At 37.1% G+C, this 24,788-nt stretch overlaps 1 protein-coding gene across 1 annotated transcript in view; it reads right to left on the bottom strand.

Moving 5' to 3' along the window:
* Positions 1-24,788, bottom strand: part of RGS5 (regulator of G protein signaling 5) — a 53,552-nt gene that overhangs the window by 4,903 nt on the left and 23,861 nt on the right. Inside the window, exons 2-4 of the mRNA XM_037825467.1 lie at positions 18,734-18,844; positions 11,723-11,784; positions 2,744-2,910 (exon numbers count right to left, since the gene is read on the bottom strand). Coding sequence (XP_037681395.1) covers positions 2,744-2,910; positions 11,723-11,784; positions 18,734-18,844 — 340 coding nt within the window. The remainder of the gene's footprint in view (positions 1-2,743; positions 2,911-11,722; positions 11,785-18,733; positions 18,845-24,788) is intronic.

Genomic DNA, 24,788 nt, shown 5'->3' with positions numbered 1-24,788 from the left:
GTTAGGGAAAATGGTATGGCTGGTGAGTACCAGGCCAGAAAAGACAGCAAGACTGAGCTGTGCTTGAAGTGAGTTGGGATTATGATAAAAGTTGTCATAGGTGAATGGGGCCAAGATTCTTTATACATGCCTGCTGGAAGACCAGACTGCTAGAACTGGAGTAACCTCAGAGGGGCTCCACGTTTATGTGTGAACATGCTGAGGTCCAAAGAGGTCAAGTGGCATGCCCACAAACAGCTAGAGTAAGGCGGACGTTGGACTGTAACACATATCTCTCTATTCTCGGTCTATTATTCTTCCCACCACATTAAGAAATGTGCCTTAGGTAGGCAGCCTTATTCAAAATGGTTACGTTTGGAAAATTATAAAAGTGGTTCCTAACCTTGTTTTTTTAAAGAAACAATGCATTTAAAATCTTCTAACACACAGTATTCTTCAGCAAATAGCAGCTATTTCTCTTATTTTTATGTGTATAGGCCTCCTGCAATAGATCATTCAAGGACATTTTAATCTGTTTATTAATCTAGGAAAACAGTATTTTGTTATTTTTAAATATAGTCAAATGACAACTTGCAATGTACAAATTATCTACTCTTTGAACTACACTGGCCATTTCTTTTCTTTTTTTTTTTTTTTAACCTTAGTTCTAATTCTCCCCACTGTAGCTCTGGGTCAGCTTCTAATATTAAAGATCTGAGCTGAACATTCAGAGAAAGAAACCTTAGGTTACTCTTTGCCTGGGTAAATCTGTTATGTAGGCTAATCTGCTACTCATCAAAATGAAATAGTAAATTTTTAAGTCAAAATACAAGATTTAGAGAACTTTCTAAATAATAGTAGCTCCAATTACTAAACATACCTCAGATACACATCCATGAATATGAGATGTTAAGAAAACTGAGGAATAGAGCACTTGAGGTAGAGACTAGTCTAGTCACACATCTAGGAAGTTCTAGAACTCAGATGTCTACATCCTTTCATCTCACAAATATTACATTGAATGTTTATTATGTGCCCAGAGTAGGTTTCACATTCTCTCTGATGCCTCTTTTGGGTTCATTATTTTATATTACCCTGGATTGCTTTCATTTGGTGGTTCTACGAATATCATTGAATCCTTGAATGAACAGAGTCATTTTGAATGGATGCCAAGGCTATTTTAATTTTAGCCCATAGGTTCTTGCCACTGGGGCTGCCATTTGTCTGTTCTAGTACCTCAGTCAGCCAGAGCTTTATTTATTCTGAAACTATTTTTAAGGCCTCATATTTTCATGATAATCCCAAATGTTGTAACAAAGAACCTTGAAAACAATAATTTATTAGAGCTCAGAGCAACTACCAATAGTCTAGATGGGTCTCCACTATTTGCAGATGTTTCAGCAAATTCTAGGATTCTGTGAGAGGAGTGAAGTTGGTAGGAAGGTAGGCTGTAAATGGGGATTCCGGCTAAAATTGGAACTGCATTTCTAATTTAGCATTAAATTAATCTCCTTGCTAATATGCACATATAGAGATTCCATGCTGACAGAGGAAAGGATATCCCAGAATAAATGGCATCAGGGGTGTGGGAAAGCTAACATATATGCATGGGCTGGGAGGTTGAGGAATGGAAGGGAGCAAGATTAGACCCACCACATTCATGCTCCTAACCTCTACCTTCTCTGTCATGGAGGGAGCACATCTGCTGGTTTATAACTTCTCTATCTTCTCAAACATATTTATTCTTTAACAAGACCCAGTGAGGGATAATTCATAACCAAAGGAATAAATAGCAAATGGTAGAACTCTAGGAGTCTAGAGTACATGTGAGGAAGAAAAGTTATTGGTTAAGAAAAGGTTATCTCAAATCGTCTTAAATAGATTACTGCCTACCCACAGGGTTTGCTCAGATCACTTCTGTATTTGACTCCAAATCTTGATGAAACATTCTAATGCCCAGATAGAACTTAAGCATGCAATGTGGAACTACAGTGGTCAGACCAAAAATGTCATGAACCGGATCTTGCTGTGGCCATCATAAATTCCACAAAAAGACTTTTCAATTGGCTTTCACAGGCAGCAAATAAAAGAGCAGGTAAATTACACCAAAATTTCTTTGAAATTGACTTCTTGTCTGTAGTAATCAATTAGCTGCATCTTGGCTTTGCAATATTTTTATTTTTGTGGTTAGATGCCTTGTGTTCTGAACTAGAGTGCAATGGCAAAGGCGTGAGGGAAAAAGGCTAGAGATTACAGGGAAAAAAGAGAGAATGAAGGAAAGGAAAGGAAAGGAAAGGAAAGGAAAAGAGGGAGAGAAAAAAGATAAGCAGTAGGACTACTCATTAGACATTAGTTATTTTAGACACTGAGCTATGTTTTCACATCCACTGTTTCATTTAATCCTTACAACAGCCCTACAAAATAGTCTTTTTACAATCTCCGTTTTTAGAAAGAAAGAAACTAGGCTTAGAGAGATTCAGTAATTCACCCAATATTACACAACTGGTATTACTCCCACTTGAGCATACATGCTACTAAAGTGAGACCCAGATAGCTAGAAAAGGTCTAAACAGGAATCAAGTTATCTGCTTGGCCATACTCTGCATTTGCATCCAGTAGGTGCTTAGTAAAGGTGGCCTATTTCCAAAAAGGAGTAGTCTTTGGCTTCAAAAGTATAGTTTTGTATCTCAATGTAAATCCTTTCTGGACAATTGTTGAGCTGACCCCCATAATAGGGCTTATCCACCTATCTATCAAGACCAACCTCTTTCGGAGCCTCAGTTTGGATGAATTCTTCATAAATTTTCTTTGCCTTCTCAGCCATCTTGGCAGGAGACTTGGTCTTCTTGTAATCTTCACAGGCAATCCAGAACTCAAGGTTTTCCTCACTGAATTCAGACTTCAGGAAACTTTTGAAGCTGGCAAGTCCATCTGCAAAAGAAAAAAAAATGGCTGGGGAAATTTATCTATTTATTTTACAAAGACAATGTATCCCATTATATGTCCTGGACTTACTCACTATACATTTCAGTAATTTACGTAAGAAGCTAACAAATGACAACTAACTAATCCTCATCACAAACTTAAGAGATGGGGGCTATTTTCATCCCATTTTACAAATGAGGCCAGAGAGGTTAAGTAACTTGCCAATAGTTAACCAGCTGGTAAGTGGCACAGCCAGGTCTCAAACGCAGGCAGTCTAACTCGAGAGCCAATGCATTTATGCATTATCCTAAGCTACTTCCCATTAGATGTGTGATTAGGCTTCTTGAAGCAGGCTGCTCATTTTCTAATGCACTTGGAATGGGAGAAAAATGAAAGGCCAGAACAAATGTCATATCAGCAAGAGAATGGGAAAGGGCTTACCAGTGCCACCCTATGAAAGTAAAATTGACATGGTTGCTGTGCTAATAGAGCATGTAAATTCTGGGGAATCAAAGAAAGTGAAGAAGCACAAAACTCATCTATATGAAAGATAATAACAGGAGGGTCTCAACTTCAGTTTATGTGTAGGGAAAGCCTCTGTGAAGAAGTGAAATTCAATGAGATACCTGAAGAATGAGTGGGAGAGGGTCGGATGAGTTACCACATGCAGAATGGTTACTATGCATGTCAATGATATGCCAGTTTTGAAAACATATTAAATTAAATATAACTATAACTATTGTTTCAGTATTCTGTTGCTCATGTAGAATCAACTTCAGCTTATAACTTTAAAAATATTATGTACATAGCTATTTGAAAATATATGTGTCTCTATATACAAATATATGCATATAAATACATGCACACACTCAAATACATTATGTATTAAAGGATTCTTGGGCATGATCCTTTCATTTTCTTTTTCTTTAATACCTCTCCAGCTCCAGCCTCCAAAGTGTAGATGAGTAGACAGCATGGTAAAGATTTACTTATGAAGGTGTTGGAGGGGATTAGTGAAAAAATCATTTTAAATCATCAATATTTTCTCCCTCTTTAAGCTCTGACCTATAAATATAAATTTTTAAGCTAATATTCTAGCAAATAGGTATCTGTAAAGAGAGAATCCATGCCCATTTATTAACTAAAAAAAGGAAAGATTTCCAAAGGAAAGAGAGAGAAAAAGTCTAGTTTTCCACAGGCTGTATCAAAATTATAGGCCAACACTCAGTAACATGCCTAGTGTGTCACTTTCCCTCCCAAGGCAGAAGGCAGGACAGAATGTCACCAGTATTTCAGGGACTAGTTTTCTTCTAATTGTCCACCCCCCCACCCCATCCCCCACCCCTAACCAGCAAACATCTCTGCAATCCATTAGTGCTGCATAGAGAAATTATTCATTTTCCAAATTTATTTCTTTTGACCTAATTTCAATTTATTTCCCATTCCCCTGAATATTTCTCCCTACTCCTCTTTATAGACTAAATTTTCATTCAATGGGCTCAGTAGTCATTATTTAATGTATTGATTTCACAGAATAGGTCCACAAATTAAATGATGATCAAATCAGAGATATATGGCTGCCTTTTTTTCCAATTGACCTTATATATATTTTTATTGACTCATGCCCTTTATAGTTTTCTGCAACCCCATTCAATATAGTGATAATTAACTAAAGTTAATTTGGCTAGAGAGATAATTAACTTGATTTAAGGTCACCAGAGATTCCAGGATCCAAAGCAAAATGCTTTGCATTTCAATTCCCTCTTCTCTGTATTTACCCTAAAAACATCTTTTACTGATCTATACCCAAAAATACATCTGGGAACAATGGTTAAGTATGATAAACAAATTTCCCTAGAAGCTCAGCTAGAGGAATTACCTTCAAAACACTTGATAATTTTAGTTGGATAAAATCAGGTATATTTTCCTTTTCTCCCTGCTCATATTTCTCACACTGTCATAGTTCAGTGACACAGGAGACAACATATATATGCCAAAAGAAGTGATAAGATCTAGTTCCCTCTCTGTCATGGCTAAAGTTTTCATTGTTTCTTAACAAAAGGGTGTAAGATAGTCTGTTAAATGGAAAAATTCCCAGGCACTTTCCAGTTGCCAAGAAATGACAGCCAGCCTGAAGTCTTAGGAGCTCCCACACAATCAGGCAAGCTTGTAGTGGAAAATACACTTTGACAGAATAAATCTGTGGCAAATTTATTCTCATTAGCCCCAGGTCTCCCCAATCTATCAGGCTCTCTGAATCTTCCATTCTGCATCTTTGTCTTTGAAATACAGATAACATTCCAATCCTCCCAAACATTGTTATTTATGACCTGAGAACTCACTCCAGGATTCCACAGCAATACTGACATTTATTGTGTATCCAAGGAATGAGCTTTAAAAATAACTTTCCAGTGCAATGACTATTTCCTTGGCACTGCTTTCATCACCCTTGTTGAATTCCACAAGATTATTTCAAGGCTTTTCAGACTCAACTATCATAAAAATGGCTTCATGCACTATTGGTCTGGGAGATGTTTAAAGCTGTTCTTTCTCTCCTCTGGCTTTGAGGAGTCTTTGGAACTCTTGGATGGCCACTCCCCCACTTAGCCTCTGGTTTTCACTTGGTTCGTTCCTCAGAGACTCTCTCTGTGGAATTCCCATTACCCCTGAAGAAATCCTCTTAGGATAGAGTCAAACAGTGTCTAGAACACCTTCTTTGCCTACCACTCTTCCCCCTGCCCACTCCAGAGCCCATTTCCTGGTGAGCCTTCACAGAGCCTTAGAATCTCTCTCAACACAACATCTAGCTAGGAAGCAGGTGAAACCTACTTGCCTCTCTGATGTTGTGGAAACACTCTGGTTGTGACTACCTTATAATCTCATAGCTAACCCTAATGAGTGGTATCATTTTTGAGATCTATGTAAAATAGAGTGACAGCCCTACCTAAGAACAAAATGAAACTACCTATAAAACCAGCTTGAAAATCAAAGGAGTATTAGACAAATCCAAGACAGTTCTGGGATCAAGGAAAAGTACTGAGGATTAGATTAGCAGAAGTCTTCCCTAAAGGAAGAAAAGTGAAGTGTTATTGATAGTTGATAAATGCCATTATTGGCTTATTGGCTCAAAGCATGGGCTCTAGAGTCTAGATTGCCTGGGGGTGAATCCTAGCATACTGCATTACTGCAATATCTTGGGCAGGTTATCTGACCTCTCTGAGCCTCAGTTACTGCATCAGAGAAATGGAGGTAATAATGTCACCTAACTGATAGGGTTGTTATGAGGATTAAATAACTCATGTAAAGCTCTTGCCATGGTGCCAGACAACAAAAGCTCAGTAAATGCTTGCTTTCATCATTATTATTCATGCAAAATTTAAAATTAACCGTTATCATCATTCAAGGTTCAATTCAAATGTTACTTCATATAGCCACTACCATCCACCTGGTGCTGAGGATTTTTATCATTTTAAGAGAAAATATCTCTTTATGTTCTTTTGTTGTGGTTGCTTGCTTACTACTCTGTCTTCCCCACCAGGCTGTTAATTGTTTGAGTTCAAGGTTTGAATTTCACTTACCTATACCTGTCTTTTACACCCACCTCCTAGCCTAAATCTGTGCATGTAATAGGCATTTATTAGAGGTTCACACTGAACTAAATAAGACATACTAAGGAAAGTGTTTTCTCCTATTCACAAACTTTAAAGAAAAAATGAATTTATTGATTTTATTATTGTTGTTGCACTTTATTTCATGGGCAAATTACCTAACCTCTCTGCGCCTCAATTTTCTAACCTGAAAAAATAGGGATTGTTAGTGTACCTACTTCATAAAAGTACTGCAATCATTAAATAAACTGAAATATGCAAAATGCTTAAGACAGTGCTTGGCACATAGTGAATAATAAATGTTAGCTGTTGCTATTATTATTATAATTGTTGTCTGAAAGGAAATTGTGATGGTCAGTGGGTCAGATAATGATAAAGGTGAGCCAGAAAAGAGAAGAAAGGATACTGGGCTGGGGTGGGGGGGGGGGTGGAGGAAAAGGAAAATGCAAAGACAGAAACAGATAAGCCCACATCCAAGCTACTCTGCTCCCCAAGGAAGAGTCCAAATCTCAAGGGTGTCTCAAGGAAGTGTTTTGACCTTTTGGACCTCCTGGGAAAACTGGATCTAAGTGGAAATTTTTCTGCTAGTGGACTGTGTCTCGTTACGCAGTTAAAGATGGTCATGTGGGGCAATTATTTAATGTTAGTCTTAATATCTCATGTGCAATCTCTTTTTGTATTTAAAGAAAACATAATAGTTACGTAACACATGGACCTAATAAATGAAAACAGATGATGCTACCTATAGAACTGAAGGCAAAACATGTAGAGAAATTGATGTACTTTCACAACAGAGTCAAGTGTACTGGATGATTAAAAACAATTTTAAAATGTGGATAGGTAAGAAGAATCAAAATCATGTTAGCTAGTAAAGAAAAGACTGAATAGCAGTTTGTCTTATTTTTTAGAGGTTTGGTACCAATTGATTTCATTTCCACTCAGGAAAAATTAAGAAAAATATGGATTTAAGGAATACTTGGGTAACTATATCGACTGTGAGTCATTGCTCTACACTAGCACAAGATAATGCCTAATGTCCCTTATAAATCAACAAAGATGCCTTGCCTCGAGGTTGAATGGTTTAATTTATCAAATCAAACATGCAAGAAGGGATTGTGAAAATTAAAACATGTATTTCTCAAGTGTATCTTTCTTAATTTTTTTTTTTGCATCAATCACTGCTAATGTTGAATTTTTTTTATTGTAGGTCATTCATTTTAGCAATTCGAAAAATCTCAGAACTGGGCTGCCAAAGTTTGACTTAAAGTTGTTCATGATACACAATAGTGGGCATTTGGCGGAATAGGTCAAATACTGTTTCTCCAGGTCAGTGGTTATGGAAAAGGAATCATTTGGGCACGCCTGTCATTCCACAAGTTCTTCTCTAGGGATAAACAGGCAGAGAGAAGCAAAGAACAGAGATGACAAGGAAAGCCAGAGAAAGGAGGGAGAGTCAGAGAGAGAAGCAGAGGCAGGGATATGGAGATGAAGAGGAAAACAGAGAGACAGAGAAGACAACAGAGAAATAGAGAGAGAGAGGCTGCCACATGATGGTGTCCTGGATCCAGCTTCATCTCCCATAGGGCATAGCTCTTCTCTGTTTCTGTGAGATCTCTATATCCATATTTTTTCATTTGAGCTAGTTTGAATGGATTAATGTCCCTTTCAAGGAAAACATTTTGACTGAAATATTTATCAAATGCTTTTCAGTTGTGGCTTTGGGGAGATTAATTGTCCAAGTGTTAAGAATATTAATTATATAAGTGGATAATTCTGTGAAATTTAAGGTTATATGTTATGTATAATATAATCTTATATACACACATCATATACACATAAGTAAAATTTTATATATTATATAAAAGTAAATAAAATATTATATATATTCATGCATACCCACAGACCCACTTATTATATGTATGTGTATGTGTATACATATATGTATCTACTTCTCCTCTGAAAAGTAGAAAATATTTCCATGAAAACCCTAGACCTAAAGTTTACACCACAATAATCATCTGTTTTCAAGTGGAAAGACTTCAGACCCTAAACCAATGCTATGACTTGACTCTCACTACTATCTTTCTTTTCCCCACAGCTCTCTACCCCATAAAACCTGAAGAATACAAACATGTGGCCTAGGGGTTGTATGCTGACAGAGTCGTACATGGGCACATAAATATGTATCCTCCTCTTTAACAATTTTGAAAACGTGAAGCTCCGGTAGCAACTCAGGTTTCTTGACAATAGCAACAAATACTTGTACTCAGGATACTTAGTGCTCATAAGTTACCAATATGTCATCTGCTAGAATACTGTTGGTTCCAAAAACACTGAGTCCAGGAAGCAAAATTCATTCATTCATTCATTCATTCACTCAATGGACATTTTTTAACACCTTGTAAGTGCCAGAATAGGGTACTCTGTTCATCACAAGAAATTAAAAGATAATCAAAAGTTAATAAATTAATAATCAAAATAATAATAATAACTAAGAAGCCACCACTCCTTTTAGAAAGGCTAAAATCCCAAAACACCAACAACATCAAATGCTGGTGAGGATGTGGATCAACAGAAACTCTCATTCATTGCTAGTGGGAATGCAAAATGGTACAGCCACTTTGGAAGATAGATTGGCAGTTTCTTATGAAGTTAAACATAATCCTAGCATATGGATTCAGCATCGTGCTCCTTGGGTATTTATCCAAATGAGTTGAAAACATGTCCACACAAAAACCTGCATGCAAATGTTTATAGTAGATTTATCCAAAATTGTCAAAAATTGGAAGCAACTAAGATGTCATTCAGTAGGTGAAAGGGTAAACAAAATGTGGTATATACATACAATGGAATATTATTAAGCAATAAAAAGCAATTAGCCATTGAATCACAAAAAGACATGGAGGAAAATTAAATGCATATTGCTAAGTGAAAGAAGGCAGTCTGAAAAGGCTACATATTGTATAATTCCAACTACACGACATTTTGAAAAAGGCAAAATTATAGAGACAGTAAAAAGATCTTTGCTTGCCAGGGCTTCTGGGGGAGGGAAGGGAATAATAGGTGGATTACAGGGAATGTTTGTAATCCCTGTCTGATACTGTAATGGTGGTATGTGACATTATGCATTTGTCAAAATGCATAGAACTTACAACACAAAGAGTGAACCCTAATTAAGCTATGGACTTTCATTAATAATTATGTATTGATACTGATTCACCAGTTGTAACAAATGTACCACCCTAATGCATGATGTTAATAATAGGGGAAAATGTGAGCAGTACAGGGAGAAGGTGTATATGGGAACTCTCTGTACTTGATGCTCAATTTTTCTGTAAACTTAAAACTGCTCTAAAAACTGGTGTCTGTTAATTTAAAAATAATGAATAAGATTGAGAAAGTTCCAAATTAAAGACTTTGGTGTTATGTATCCAAATATAAGATACTATGACATTCCATTACCAAATTTACTCAACCAAACACGACACAAAAAATATTTGTATGCAATTCAGTATACGTTCTTTATTATCTACCTGTGGCCATTAACTATGATCATCCTGTGAAAGATATTTTTTAAATCCTTATGTTTGCAAAGCTTCTGTGACAGTTAAGTTGAACTTGGCCAGTTTATGGTGCTTGGGTCAAGCAAGCACTAGCTGATTGTTACTGTGAGGACATCTTGTGGACTTAAATCATCAGTAAGTTGATGGATCTAAGGTTGATTACACCTACAATGAACTGAGGAGATTGCCTTCAACAACGAGAGAAGTCTCGTCCAATAACTTGAAGGCTTCAAAAGGAGAAGTGATGATCTCAGCAGTCAGAAGAGAGAATTTCCATTTCTATTTCGTATTTCAGCCAGCTTCTCCTGGTGAATTCATCAAAAACCTTCATCAGAGTTTTCACCTTGCAGCCTGCCCTATGGAATTTAGACTTGTGCAACCCCACAGGCATGTGAGACAATTCTTTTTTTAATCTCATAATATTTAGAGATATCTCCTGTTGGTTGTTTCCCTAGATAATCCTGACTAATACAGCTTCTAACAGAGTTTCATATTCCATTCTGTGGTTAAGATGGAAAAATACAGCTTGGATATTTTAAATTGAATCATATCTTTAGAGTGAATTATTTAACAAGTGTTTGTTTTCCCCATAGCATGCAATTCCTGTTGTAGAATTATCCAGATGAAGAAGACGAAGTCCTTCCTACTGATGAGTTATAATCTATAGTAAAATGGAGATGACTGTGAACAGAATAGAAAGTAGAAAGTGTTAAGTGCCATAAAAGATGTGTAGATAAATAAATGGCTCTGGAAGTTCAGAGGGAATACAAATCATTCTGGATGGTCCAGGAAAACTAGCAGCCATTTAACATTTAGATTAGCTTTTATAGAGAGGGAGAATTTTAACAGAGACATAAGGACAAGTTATTCCAAGCCAAGGGATTAGCATGTAGAAATCCTATAAGAAACAGAGAACAGTTCAATTTGATTATAGACCGGCAGGCTGTAGTTATCATGGAGAATCTTGAACAATAGAAATTTGAACTTTATTCTGAAGATCCTTGGGAATCAGTGTGGATTTTTGATTAGGGGAAAGGCAAGTTGTGCCCACTGATGTGTTGATATTGTCTCAGAAAGGAGTTCTGTGCCGGACAGCACCTTTATCATGTCTTCAATGAAGATGTAAAAGGCATGCTGCCATGAGAGGAAACCGAGCCTGGGGGAGATAACAACCTATTTCAAGTCACAAGAGCACTTGACAGCCATTTGAACTAGGAAGTACTACCCATGACACATAATCCAGTGCTCTTTACAATTTCCAATCCTTATCGATGCATTATGAGGTTAAGCTGGAAAAGGCAGTATCCCTATTTCACTGATGATGATATTAAGCACACAGTTCAAGCTACTTGTCTGGTTCAAACAATTAAGCAGGACAAATGGGAACACAACCTGCAATCAAGAGTCCTCATGATGCCCTATTTTCACATTTTCCCACAGTGTGGTAGACCTTCCTCTTCTTGTAAGCCTAATACCCACATTCCCTTGGCATCCTAAGCTAGCCAGGCTTCTTTGAGACCTTTTTGGGAAACTGAAGAAATGTCAAAGTTTGGGAGAAAGGACACATGGGCAACACTAGGGTTTTTTTGGTTTTTGTTTTGTTTCTGTTCCTCCCCTGACTCCCTATAAGAGACAGTGCAAACTTACAGTTGTTCTGCAAGAGCTTGTCCAGGGAATCACGCCACTGCAAGGCTTCATCTGGTGAGGGTCTAAATCAAGAATTGAGAAAGAAAACTGTGAATGCCATAAAAACAGTGTTAAACACACACACTAAAATGAAACTGCAGTGTCTGTCTTAGATGGAAATGATATATGACTAGTGATCCATCATCCAGGACAAGGGACTTGGAGTTCTTTTCTTTCTAACCATTGGGTTGGATGAGATGAGTTTGCTTTCATACATCTATATTGCATATCTTCAGCTCTTTGTGACAATTTGGTTTAGAAGTAGATTATATCTGACATGAAGTTATGTCTTGACATCCTCTTCTGTCCCATCACAGGGGATCCAACAGTGGTCTTTTTCCAAATGTAAATTAATGCAATTGGTTGACCTAACGAAGGGATTGAACTTATGTTCTCTGCCCCACCAATGTTGCACTCTAACAATCTGATTCAATCAGCAAAGGGCATTTGATTTCACATCCACGTCTCAAGGCCTTCTCATTAAGGCTAATGGAAGATAGTATGTGTAATGTTGCCTCATGTTGTAAATGTGATCCCAGCAAATCTACATTTAAAACATCTGGGTGAAGTTTTTACCTGCCCAATTAGGGCAGGATAATATTTTTTTAAAGATTTCACTTTTCTGAGAAGAAAAGTTGTTACTATCTTATGAAATGGATTGTTGTTCACAAATATGAACATGGTTGAAGGTGAAATTTTAGGTTGTATATATGCTACTAGAATAGAAATTAAAAATATAGGACTGTACAACACAAAACAGTGAACCCTATTGTAAACAATGGACTATAGTTAATAGTACAACTATTAAAATGTTCTTTCATGAATTGTAACAAATATACCACACTAATGCAAGATGTTAACAATAGGATGCTACAGGGAACCCCGTATTTTATGTATGATTTTTCTTTAAACTTTTAACTTCTCTAACAAAAGAGAGAGAGAGAGAGAGAAGGTAACGACCAATATATATGTTCCCCTTAGGCTGTTTTTTTTAAAAACATTTATACATGCAGAAACCCTGCAGCTATTTTGTTTTAACCACCAATTTTTCTCTCACAGCAGGACTTTGTCAAGTCAAGCTGATGTTGTCTGGGAAAATGGCTGACTGCTGGCTGCTGGGATCACCCTGCTTTAACTCTTGCGTTATAATGTGAATTCTTCATGGTCAAATCAAAACAGACTAACAAGGCATTGATTAGACTACTAAGGTCAGTGGAGGTGTTTTTCCTAAATTTGAATTTTCTAACTTCTTAACACACTTATACAACTGTCCAGACAACCCAGGGAAATTCCTGCTTCTGTTTTTTAAAAATTGTTATCTTGGGGGCTTAATTATTCAAATTAGCAGCTAAGGTTCATAAGACAATGGCTAATTCTACTCTTCATTCTGCTTTCCAAGGCTCAGATTCACCTTCACTTTATTTATGTAAGGAGTCTAAGCCAGCAGTAGGTTTTTTGGTTATTGAGAATAATTCTCTCACTTCTCTACTCCTTTCAGCAGAACAGATTTTGAGTCCTAATTATTTGATTTTTACTGTTAATTTGAAGATTAAATATGCCATAAATGACAGCAACAAATCTGGTGAAATAATCTCAGGTGATTTTTTTTTCCTGGTTATAAACATCAGTACCATTGAATGAAAACTCAACAAACTGATTCCTTGCAACGCACTAATTCCTTTTAAAAAGGAGCTAACTTCCCTGTCTCCCTTTGCATGAAGGAATAAAGGAGAACAACAAAGAGAAATTACATGAGCAGGTACACCAAGCTCAAGCATGCTGTCAGGTGTACTTTATCCCAGATGGTTTTGTTAGAACCAGACTAACGGTCAGTATCGGCAGCACATCATAGCTGAGATTAAATTCCTGAAAAGGACATGTGCACAGCCTGCTTGGGGATTAAATTAGTCCAGATTGATTCAAGGACACGGTCAAGCAGGACATTTCCCCCACAGCATGAAGCCCAGTGTTCTGATTACCAGCCCTGAAGGTAACACAGGTTCATCCTGTCCCAATTCTCAGAATTTGCCAGGCCTCATTAAGTCTCACTTCTTTGGAAACAAGATAGATGCAGATCTAAATGGCCAGTAACTATCCTGGTTTGCAAGGTCATAGCTGACCACAGAGGGTGGAAACGGAGTCTGTGTGTGTAGGTGCGGGGTGGTGGGGAGGAGGCCAGTTTAAATGAATAGCAAAATAAACATCTATATAGATGATTGGCGACTTGCTTTATAATGCCCAGTGTAAATGCCATCTCATCCAGGAAGTGACCGTCTTAGCCAGAAGCACTCTCTCCCTTTCCTGTACTCTTATTGCATCTACTTAACCAAATCTCTCACATGACAACGATGCACTCACTGATTAAAAATATAATTTGTCATTTATGGAAAACTTCTCCCATGTCCTGTGGGGCATCCCCTGCAACACTGATCTAAACTGCAATAAATATGTGTCAAATTAATGAGGAAATGAGTGATGGCTCAATTCTCAGAGTCAGCCTAGTCGGTGAAAGCCACAAACAACCCAAAACTTAAATTTCAATGGCCAGTCCCATGAACCATTACTACAACTGTCGGCAACTCTGAACCTTACTAGCTGTAACTATGGGAACATGGTTTAACCTCTCTAAACACCAGATTGGTTTTTTTTTTACCCTATAAAAAAATACTACCTGTGATTTATTATGTAGATTATATGTAGTAACACATATAAAGATTTAGCCCAGTGCCTGCCATATATTTAAATACTCGTGTTAACATTCTCACACACTCTTGCTCTTGCCAAGAAAAGTGAAGTTCAAATTATTTGTTGGCATTTACAAGGGTCTGCTCTGTTCTTCCTTCCTGCCCTGCAGTGACTGGTCAGCTCCTGACCAATCTCGTGTCCATGAACATTTCTGGAGTCCTTCTCTCATGGTCTATGGTCATCTGGGCACCATGGATGGAGAAACAGTTAAAAGTACCTACCATTTCTTTATCTCCACTTGAAGGCCAGAAATTTTACACGCATCTTTAATTCTCACCACAATGCTCACTTTGCAGATAACCAGATAAGAGGATGCATGTAAAACACTTTGTAACTGTTCTCAGCGGTGCACAAGGTAGTACTATTTAGGTGTGGGGCTCTAGAGTTATAAAGTGGTGAAAACAAAATAAAATGTAGGAGAAAGTGGTGACACAAGTAGGGAGAAAAGGGACATCTAAAATATAAAATAAACTATAAAATAGGTATATCAGCCCCTGAGTATTTTAAAATCAATTATATTAGCCAATTTAGTTAGGTGTTATCACAAATTAAGTTTACATGGTTTATCAATCAGTTATTAGGCACAAGTAGGAGCATGTAGAGAAAAGAGGAATCAGAAGAGAGATAGTGTTAGAAGTTAAGAAAACAAGTCTGAAGTAGGAGGGCTGTGGTGAACCTCTTGAGTCAAAGATTAAGCCTTCGAGACAACATTTTCAGTGAAGTAGTGAGATTTAAACCAATAAGAAGGAGCCAAAGATGATACAGGAAGCAGTGAGTAAAGACTTCTATTTCTAGAGTTAGCCAATGAAAGCAAGAGAAAGAGAAAGGAGCAGGAGGGTGAAAGATAAGGAGTCAAGAAACAATGTGCTGTATTTTCCAGAGAGTGGAGCACAGGCCCTTGTTTGTTCTTAGTGGAAGAATGTCAAGAGGAAATGTAGAAGGAAAAAAGAGCAATTAAGAGTACCAAATAAAGGAGAGTACTGGCCGCAGCCAGCAGCCCAGCTTCGGAAGGGTTGGCAACCTCATGCGCAGTATCTGTTCCATGTCTCAAGATGCCCAAGCTCGGAAGGGCAGAGAAGGAGAAACCCAAGTGGAAGTCGGCAAGGTTGTCAGCTAAACCTGCTTCTGGGAAAGTGGAGACCAAGTCAAAAAAGGCAGCAGGAAAGGATAAATCTTCAGACAAAAAGTGCAACCAAAAGGGAAAAGGGGAGTGAAGCGGAAACAAGCTCTAGTGGCCAACCAAGAAACTCAAGATTTACCTGCAGAAAATGAAGAGACTAGAAACGAGGAGAGTCCAGCCTCTGATGAAGCAGGAGACAAAGAAGCCAAGCCTGATTAATATCATATATTGATAGGTCTTATCAGTGGTCCCTGTTTTTCTTCCTCCTTGTATAATCCAGACGAATATTTTTATCAACCGTTTTGTAAATGCAAGTTTTTAGTAGCTCTAGAAGAAACATTTTTAAGGTGGAGATTGGAATCCCATCATCCCATTTTTTAAGTGCAAATGCTTTTTATTAAGAGGGGAAATCATTTGCTGATTGTTAATTTTTTTGGCATAACCAGAAAATAGTGGGATATTGAATTATGGGAGGTTTTGACTGCCCTGGATGTCAACTTAATCTTCCATGGGGTAGGGGTGGGGTGGGATGGGTGGTGGCAGTTATTATACCCTATAATACGTCACATACTAAGTGATGATTTGGGGTCACAGTCATGCATTTAGTATGTGTTGAACATTTTAAATTACTTCTATTCGTATGTTTTTTAGTAGAATTATTTCTTAAAACCACTCCCTGATCTCGGCTCTGCTTGTCCGAACTGTGTGCACTCAATACCTTTAGTTGTGATCATCCAGTTTTCCTAACAACTTTGTGATATGCTATGAAAGATTGGAAATGTGAGTTGTAGTGTGTATGAAATTAAGTTGTGAATTAGTGGGACTTATGATCTAACAGTTACCGACATTTGAAGATATTGGTACATGATATCCTCTTAAGTATAATTTGCCTCCAAACTTTAAGCTGAAAAAACTAGAAAAAATTACAACTACATGTTTTTTCCAGTACATACATTAAAAATTGTGTACACATTTTTCATAATGTCTGTGTGCTGATCTTCAAAACAACCAATAAAGTCTCAACTAAATAAAGAATGCATTTTGGGCTACTAAATGATAACAGAAGCCAACTTTGGGTGGTAGGGATATGGGCAACTTGTTTTTCTCTTTCCAATTTTCTCAATTTTCCAATTTTATTTTCTAAAGAGAATAAAATATGTTAAAATATAAAAAGCATTTGAAAAGGGATTCTAGTGATGTCAAGGACTCAAAGAAGATGAGCGGTTAAAAATAACTTCAGCCAGAAGAACATAGATAAAAAAGAAAATTTCAAGTGGAGAGGAGAGAGATCAATAAAGCTCATGCAGAAGTTAACTTTTTCTCAGTCAGGTAAAAGGCAGAACATTTGCAACTATGAGGAGGTGGAATAAAGTGAGGGGTTTAGAAGAGGGTGGGAAAGGTTGTAGCAATCACTGTTAAAATGCAGTAGGGACACACAAGTTTTCTCTAGGGATTTGAAATATTTTCCAAAACAATTCAAACTTCTAGCCGAAGAAGAGGGATGGAAGACAAAGAGAGGCAAATAATCTAATAAATGTCAACCCCAGATTTTCTTCTAAAACAGCTTCTCTCCTAATCCCCGTTAAATCAAATAGTTCGAGTGTCTGTGTCAGATATTAGAAGCAGAGAATCAAAGGAAATGTAGTACTGTTTATTTTTTTAAAATTAATTCCAACAGACCAATAACATACCATATTATTTACTTCAAACTAGACTTTTGATCTGTTGCTGCTATGAAATGCGGTTCTTGTTCTCCACTGGTGACTGGTGCCGACCACTCTACACTGAATTAGCTTCCCTCTTTTTAGATGCAGAAAACTCAATTATGCCTCACTTCCGGTTTGAGAGCACTTTGAAGTAATAAAAGGAGGAGAATGGAAATATCTACTTAGGTTGATGGAAGAAGATTAAGAAATAATAGCCCATATCTTTATCCCTGAGTCAATCCAGTATATATTAAGTTGAAGGGCATTTGGACAAAGGAACGGTTGGCCAATTTATATAAATGTTAGATATAAAAAGAGAAATAGAAGTTTAAAGGGAATCCTGTATGTTTACCACACTTCTGTGATCTCATCAGAGCTTTTAGGTAGGAGACTGAAGGAGTATGAATACATTCAGCTTTCTTCTTCCCACTTCCTTTTCTTGATTTTCATGGCTATCTCTATTTTAAAGGGCAAATGGTGCATAGTTCTTCAGGCAGTGATAGGCTATGTAGCTAGTGGAACAACAGGAAACCATGGAGATGCTATGAGCAGTGTTAATAAACTAAAGTAGGGCCAATGCAAATTGTGAGAGCTGGATTAACTAAGATAATATTTTGAATCTTTAGAATTATAGTTTCCCACCCTGCCTAAACTGACAGGAGGAAGTGTGTGAAGGGGGAGAGGAGGATGGAGAACTGCAGAGATGCAATCATTCAGGAATATTAAATTAAAGATGGGGGGGTGTTTGATAGCCTTTAAATAGAAATAGTTACTCAAGTGAGTATTCATTCCTGTATCAAGTAGCAGCCTTGAGATCTTCTGTTGGGCATCGGGGGGGGGGGGGGTGTAATATCTTGGAGAAGAAACTATTAGGCTTAAAGTGTCTACCATATTCTTAGAATCTTCTTGGGGCAATTGTTTCCACTTGCATCCCTATAAGGAAGCAGCCTCAGTAGTTCCTTAGCAGGTAAGCATCCACTGTTCATAGTTAATTGGATTAGGGATGGTTAACTGACCAAACTCGGTAAATGAACAGGTTGGTGTTTTTTTTTGGTGTTTTTTTTTTTTTTTTTTTTTTTTTTTTTATTTTTTTACCACATTTCCTATGCAAATAGCTGATGAGGTAGCTGGAGCCATTTTATAAGGCATGGACTGTCTCTTCAACAAGACTCAAGGTAGAGTCTTAATTTTTATTTTTTAAGTATCCTGCCAGTATTCAAGACTATATTCCAGACATGGGTAGTAGAAAAATGCTTAGTTACAAACCAAGTCTCTGAGGGCTTTTATGATCCTCAATGAGTAATTGAAGGAGGGAGTTCTACAGATGAGGGATGGTGTCATGCACTTAAAAAATAGCCATCCTCTGGAGGAAAATGAGTGGAATCCATATTCATGACTCACTTTTGGGCCTTAGCTGGTTTCTCCAGCTTCTCATTATACGGTATGACAAGGTCAACAGCTGAATCTGGCTTCTGGAGGAGAATTCCCAACTTGATCTTAATCTCCTTGGCCCTGAAAGAAGAGATGTAACAGGGAAAAAGAACATCGCATGAGCAAACAGATCTAAAAAAGAGATTTCCTTCTGTGTCATGGAAATAAAAAATAAACAAAACCCCATTTCATTGCCACTGTTGTGGTGGAAAGAATACTAAGGCAGGAGTTAGAACATATGAATTATAATAATAATCAATGTTTATTGAGCTCATATTATGTCACAGGTTAATATGCATTATCTCATTTTAATGTTAATTATTGCTTTATATGCATTCTCTCATTTTATATATGGTAGACACTGGAGCATCATCCCCATATTACTGATGAGGAAACTGAATGACAGTTTTAATAACCTGCATTAAGATAACCTAGTCGGATGTGGTGGAGATGGGGTTTGAGGCCAGGCTGTCTGACTCTAGAGATCATAAGCAGAATGAATACTCACTACAGTGCCTACTTCTGAGGGTCCTGATCCAGCTCTACCATTAATTATATGTACAATATTTGAAAACAAAAATCAGATTTCACTGCCAAACCTCAGTTTCCTCATTTGTAAAATAAGGATGTTTTCTTCAGCCATTTCCTGCTATAAAATTAAATTATTCTGCTTGATGATTTATTTTTCTACGAAGCATTCTTCATTTATCTCATGGATGGATTTGGTGTTTTTTTCCATCTTCTTGCCCATTGTTCCATAAATGGCTGTTAGAGAATCAGATTATAGCAAAATTATACTACTCCTTTCTACCTTCATCATTTTTTAATGGATGTGGTCATTATTCTGAGCACTCCTCCATCACAGGATACAACAGTTTTCAGTCTCAGGTTCAGAACTAAGCTTCTATGTTAACCATCAACTTATCAAGAGTTTGAACTCTGAAAGCAGCAGGAAATTCTTAAATATTAATCTGTAAGATGAGCAGCTGTCTATTGGAAGACCCAAGAACCTTCCTTTCACTTCACCTTGGTAAGTGACATATGCTTTTAAGATAGGCTTTATCATACTGCACTCTGATTATTGATTTATGTGCTTATTTTCTAAACTAGATATGAGAACCTTTTGAGGCTAGGAATTGAGTCTTTTCTACCTTTTTTAACCCCTGTGCCTAGCATATGCTTGGCAACATAGTAAACATCCAAAAAAATTTGCTGAAGTGGACCAAAAATATCTTGGTTTTGTTCCTCACAAATCTACAAACATTTATCCTCCAGTCAATGCTGATCATGACCAAAATCTTGAAGAGCTGTCATGGGGGTCACATGGTCACCAGGTAGAATTTTGCTGCTATAAATTCACTTTCCCCATCTATTCTCATGAAGACATTGCTGAGACAATTTAAGCAAGTAAAATTTGTAAGGTAAGCAATTATGTAAGTCACATTAAGGAGAAAATTTAAGGGAGCCTCCTGTAATAACTTACCAAAAAACAGAAAAACCCATAAATATCCCATTATCACTTCATATTTTGCTATGATATAGAAATATTCACCTCTATAATGTCTTTTCTTTTTTCATTTCTTTCCACTTTTATTCTTTCCCTAAGATACTCTGGCTAATGCCAACTCTGGCCCCATCATACAGCAATCATTCTTAGCCTAGCACAGCATTATGGTTGAAACTGGGAATGTTCTGCCAAGGGAGCTTATATAACATAGTGGGTAAAAAAAGGGTTGCTTTGATTCCAGGCTCTATAAGGTACTTAAATTATGTAATGTCTATTTTTTTTTTTTTTTTTTACTTCAAAACTGGGTAAAAACATAGAAACGGAAAAAACAGTACAACCTCATAGATTTTTTTGTGATTATTAAATATGCTAATGCATATGAGTCAATTAGCACAGCATTTGGCATATAATACTACTTCTCAATTTTAGTGCTAACTGCATAATCATTTTTTTTACCAAGCCCAATCCATGCTTAGAGCACCAAATTAAAACATTCTAAAAATTTCTCACAAGTTGCCAAGGAATTACTCCCACCACCTCTCATATTTATCTCGAGAGACAAGAATTGCCAATTTTACATTTATTTGAAATATGAAGAAATCATATTTGGGGTGAAAAAAAAACCACATGCAACATTTGTGGCCACCCTCTGCTGGCTAATGTGTAGTACTGCAGCCAGAGACTCAGGCCATCTTTTGTCAGGACGCAACATCAAGGCCCATGAAGAAACTGATCCACCGTACACTTACCCCTGGTTCCATATGCCTCTCACTTCCCGTATATAAGGCGAACAAATGCAGTAACTGCTTTCAAATTCAACCTGAAGCCAAAAATCCACTCACTAATATTTAGAAAAAGATATTTAATGAACTTTTCTTGCTTTTTTGTTGTTTATTTGGTTTTGTTTTAGATTCCATTTCCTTTTCTATCTTTTGCTCCACTTAAGCCATTTATTTTGTAAAAGATGGAGAGATATTTGTGTATGCTTCCCTGGTCAAAGAGTAAAAGAAGTTGGACATGATATGATAATTGGAACATAGGAGTTGGGTATTTTAAAAACAATTATTCACTAATTCATTCATTCGTTAACAATTTACTCATTGCTCGTATTTACTGTCAGGCAGTATACCTCCTTCAAGGAGTTGATAGCTTCTTGAAGTCTCAGACTTGCAAACAATCACAAGCACCAATTTAAGGAGAGGATGTCTAGAAGGCAGTAGTGCACTGGTGTACTGTCCAGTGTCTACATGGGAGAGTCAGGGGAGGTTTTACATAGAGGCAAAATTGAGCTGGAGAATGAGTAGGAGTTTGCCAGGTAGAAAAGGAAAGACTCCCTTTTAGGCAGAGAGAAGGATTTGTGCATGTAGTTTTCAGGGGTATGAAAGTAGTTCTGTGCTACTTGAGTGTAAAGTGTGATTAGGGATGGAGGTGAGCAGTGTTAGATGAAGTCTATCTCCCCTTCCTGATGGGCAGATGAGAGATGGAGGGACCTCTGTACAGTATTCAACCAACAGCAAATTTTTCATGAATATAAAAATGACATAAAACTGCATTGATAGGTGCCTTCAAAGACTGTCTCCATGTAGACATAGCGTCTTAGCTTATAAACTCAGTGTGTTCCCAAATTTTCTTTGCTAACCATTTCAGGATACATTTTCCCATATAAACATTTTATTAATGGTGGTTAAATTTGTAAACCACCCCACAAAAGTCTTTTTTACCTGGAATGATTAAAACCCTCGTTCTATTTTATCTGTATCGCTGCATAAATAGATTTTTGCGTGTGAGGATGATCTAGAAATCAGCTATCATTTATAATATTGCCTGTAGAAAGTCACACTCCATTTCCTCAGAGCCAACAAAGAAAACACTATACCAGATTGCTCTTTTCCTCAAATTTTTATCATGCCACAGGGATCTATTAGAGATAGGAAAGGCAGTGCTTTGGAAAATGCTATCTATGGCTTCAACTGCTGGCTTAATATAGACTCAAATATAAGACATTAAAAAAGTCGAAGTACATAAGTTGGGAATTCCATTTGGTTTAATTTGAAGTTTGATACGATTCAGAGAATGGATGATATTTTTGCACCTCTTATTAAAAATCAGTAAAATTTTAAAGGCTGAAGATTTGACAGATGCTTAAGGTCAAACCACTTTAAACCTTTTACTCTTTTCACAAGAATAAACAGTGGTACTCATTTATTCTTCACCTTAAAAATCCCTGAAACACTATTTCATCTTCATTATCCTCTTCCTCCCCACTATAGCCACACACACATAAATATGGGAATGAAACGGATCAAATGGAAAATCAAGCAAAACAAAAGCTCAAACCTACCATATTATTTTTCCCTTTAAAGATAAACTTGAACATGTCTGACATTAACTTAATGTCACATGTCTGACATTAACTTAATGTCAGAAACAACCCCGTCCAGAGAAGAATTCTTCGTAATTTGTTTACGATTCTGGATTTAACCAGTGGCTGTACCTGACCGCACACTAAGCATTTTTCCTAACTACATGATGGTAATGCTTGTTAACAAGAAACTATTTTTTTTTTCTCCTCTCATCTCACCCCCACCTTGTTATTCTTTGGTTTTATAAAGAAAAACTTGTTTGGAAATAAAATCAATTGGAAATGCCTGGGTGAAGATTTTAATTAAAGGCTCAAGAGATGATAATTCTTTCTCTAGATGACTCATACTAGTAATTTCAAGCTCAAAAGGGTTTGAATAATTCTAGAATTGTGCAGTAGTAAATCTGCTCCTTGTGTGGGTATGCTGGCCAGAAAATCAAATTTCAATAGGCCCTGGGTCACCACTGTGCTTTCTGCTAATGGCTCAGTTGAGTGAAAGCTATTATCTTAAGATGCATAAGTGTAGAAACCCATATAAGCAACCACTAAAAACAGAAACACAGATGAATTTTTAAAATTACAGTTATATTTCAGCAAAATTTATTGAGAACCAGCTAAACATAAGGTCCTGTGCTAGGAGTTTCAAGGTTACAAAGATGTTCATTGCCTGGAAGACACTTCGAACAAATGAATATAGGATACGTACATGTAAACTACATACTCGAATTCTTTCTAATCATTGATAAAAGTAGGTGTGAAATAGTAGTTGAAGAACATTGCTCCTAACCTCAAGAAGCTCAACTGTATACTAAATTGATAATATAAAGGTCATGCAATAGGAGATATTATATACTCTAAGTGCTGCCCCTATTATAGTCTCAGAACCTTCTGTACTTTTCTTTCATGGCACCTATCAATTTGCATTTATATCTTTGAATATTTATTTGAGTATTTCTATCTCTCCCACTAGAGTATCAAGTCCCCAGAAGCAAGGTCAGAATCTGTTTTGTTCACAAGTATAGCCTCAGCACCTAGCCCAGGGCCTAGCATTTAATAGGCACTCAATAAATATTAGCTATAAAATTGATGAATGAATAAATGAAGGAATGAAGAAATGAACTGAAGTGCCAGGTTATAGTTAAACTGTATTTTGGAATGGGACAGGTAAATATTGTGATGTGGTACAGCGCAAGTCATCAAGGACTAGGATGTCTCTTAAACCATTTAACCAGAAAGAGGTAAAGCCACTAAATGGCTACAAGGGCTATAAAGTAACTGAATTCAGTTTCTGTTTCTTAAAGAGGTTGAAAACAGACAAGAGGAGCTTAATTTAAAGTGCTCATTCAGTTTCTCATACCGTATAGCCTTACCTAGGACACACTTTGATGAGAAGAGACAGCAAGGGTAATTGCAATCACTAGCAATCTGGTCAGGATCAATTATGAGACCATAATTCATCAGGACTTAAAAGAAACAAAGTAGCCCTGAGGTGTACACCAGCCCGGCAGTTGAAACACATCCAGCACCCACAGGCAAGTTTCATTCTAGACTCCAGACATCACATCACGTACACTCAAGAAGGAAGAAGAGATGGAGAAGGATTGGAAAGTATAGGGCAGGGTTTTTATAACATATTCCCAAAATAGGTGTTCCATCGTGTCCCATTTCAAGGTAAATCCAATTTAAATCTGTGTTGTGGATGCCCCCTGCTGGCCATAGGACTGCATGAGCATTGGTGAGAAAAGAACCAGGTAGCAGGTCTTTTATTCCAGCCTACTTCCTTCTAAAGAAACACCATAAAGCTTGTTTCCACATGAGGAAAAAGAACATGTCCTTTCTTAACTCCTAAAAATGTAATACATCTCCAGGAAGTGTAAATAAAAGCTTTCTAAAACACTTTTTAGCAACTGATCTCTACAGCTGGACATCCTGGGTCAGGCAGATCTGAGACGCAAAGGAAGAACTAAGCTCCTCTGAGTTCTGTGCAGAAGAAATCTGAATCATGTAGATAGCACCCAAGCAGAGGCTGACAGACGGAAGGAGCCCAGCAGAACCATCTAGAGGAATTCACTTGGTTGAAGACTGGAGGTGTTTTTGTTGACTGCTCATTTAAAACTTGAGGTCAATAAAGTTTCTTATTCATAGATGGCTCATGA

Source organism: Choloepus didactylus, chromosome 2, assembly GCF_015220235.1.
Source record: "Choloepus didactylus isolate mChoDid1 chromosome 2, mChoDid1.pri, whole genome shotgun sequence".
Lineage (NCBI taxonomy): Eukaryota > Metazoa > Chordata > Mammalia > Pilosa > Megalonychidae > Choloepus > Choloepus didactylus.
This window is presented reverse-complemented; position numbering and strand designations above follow the sequence as displayed.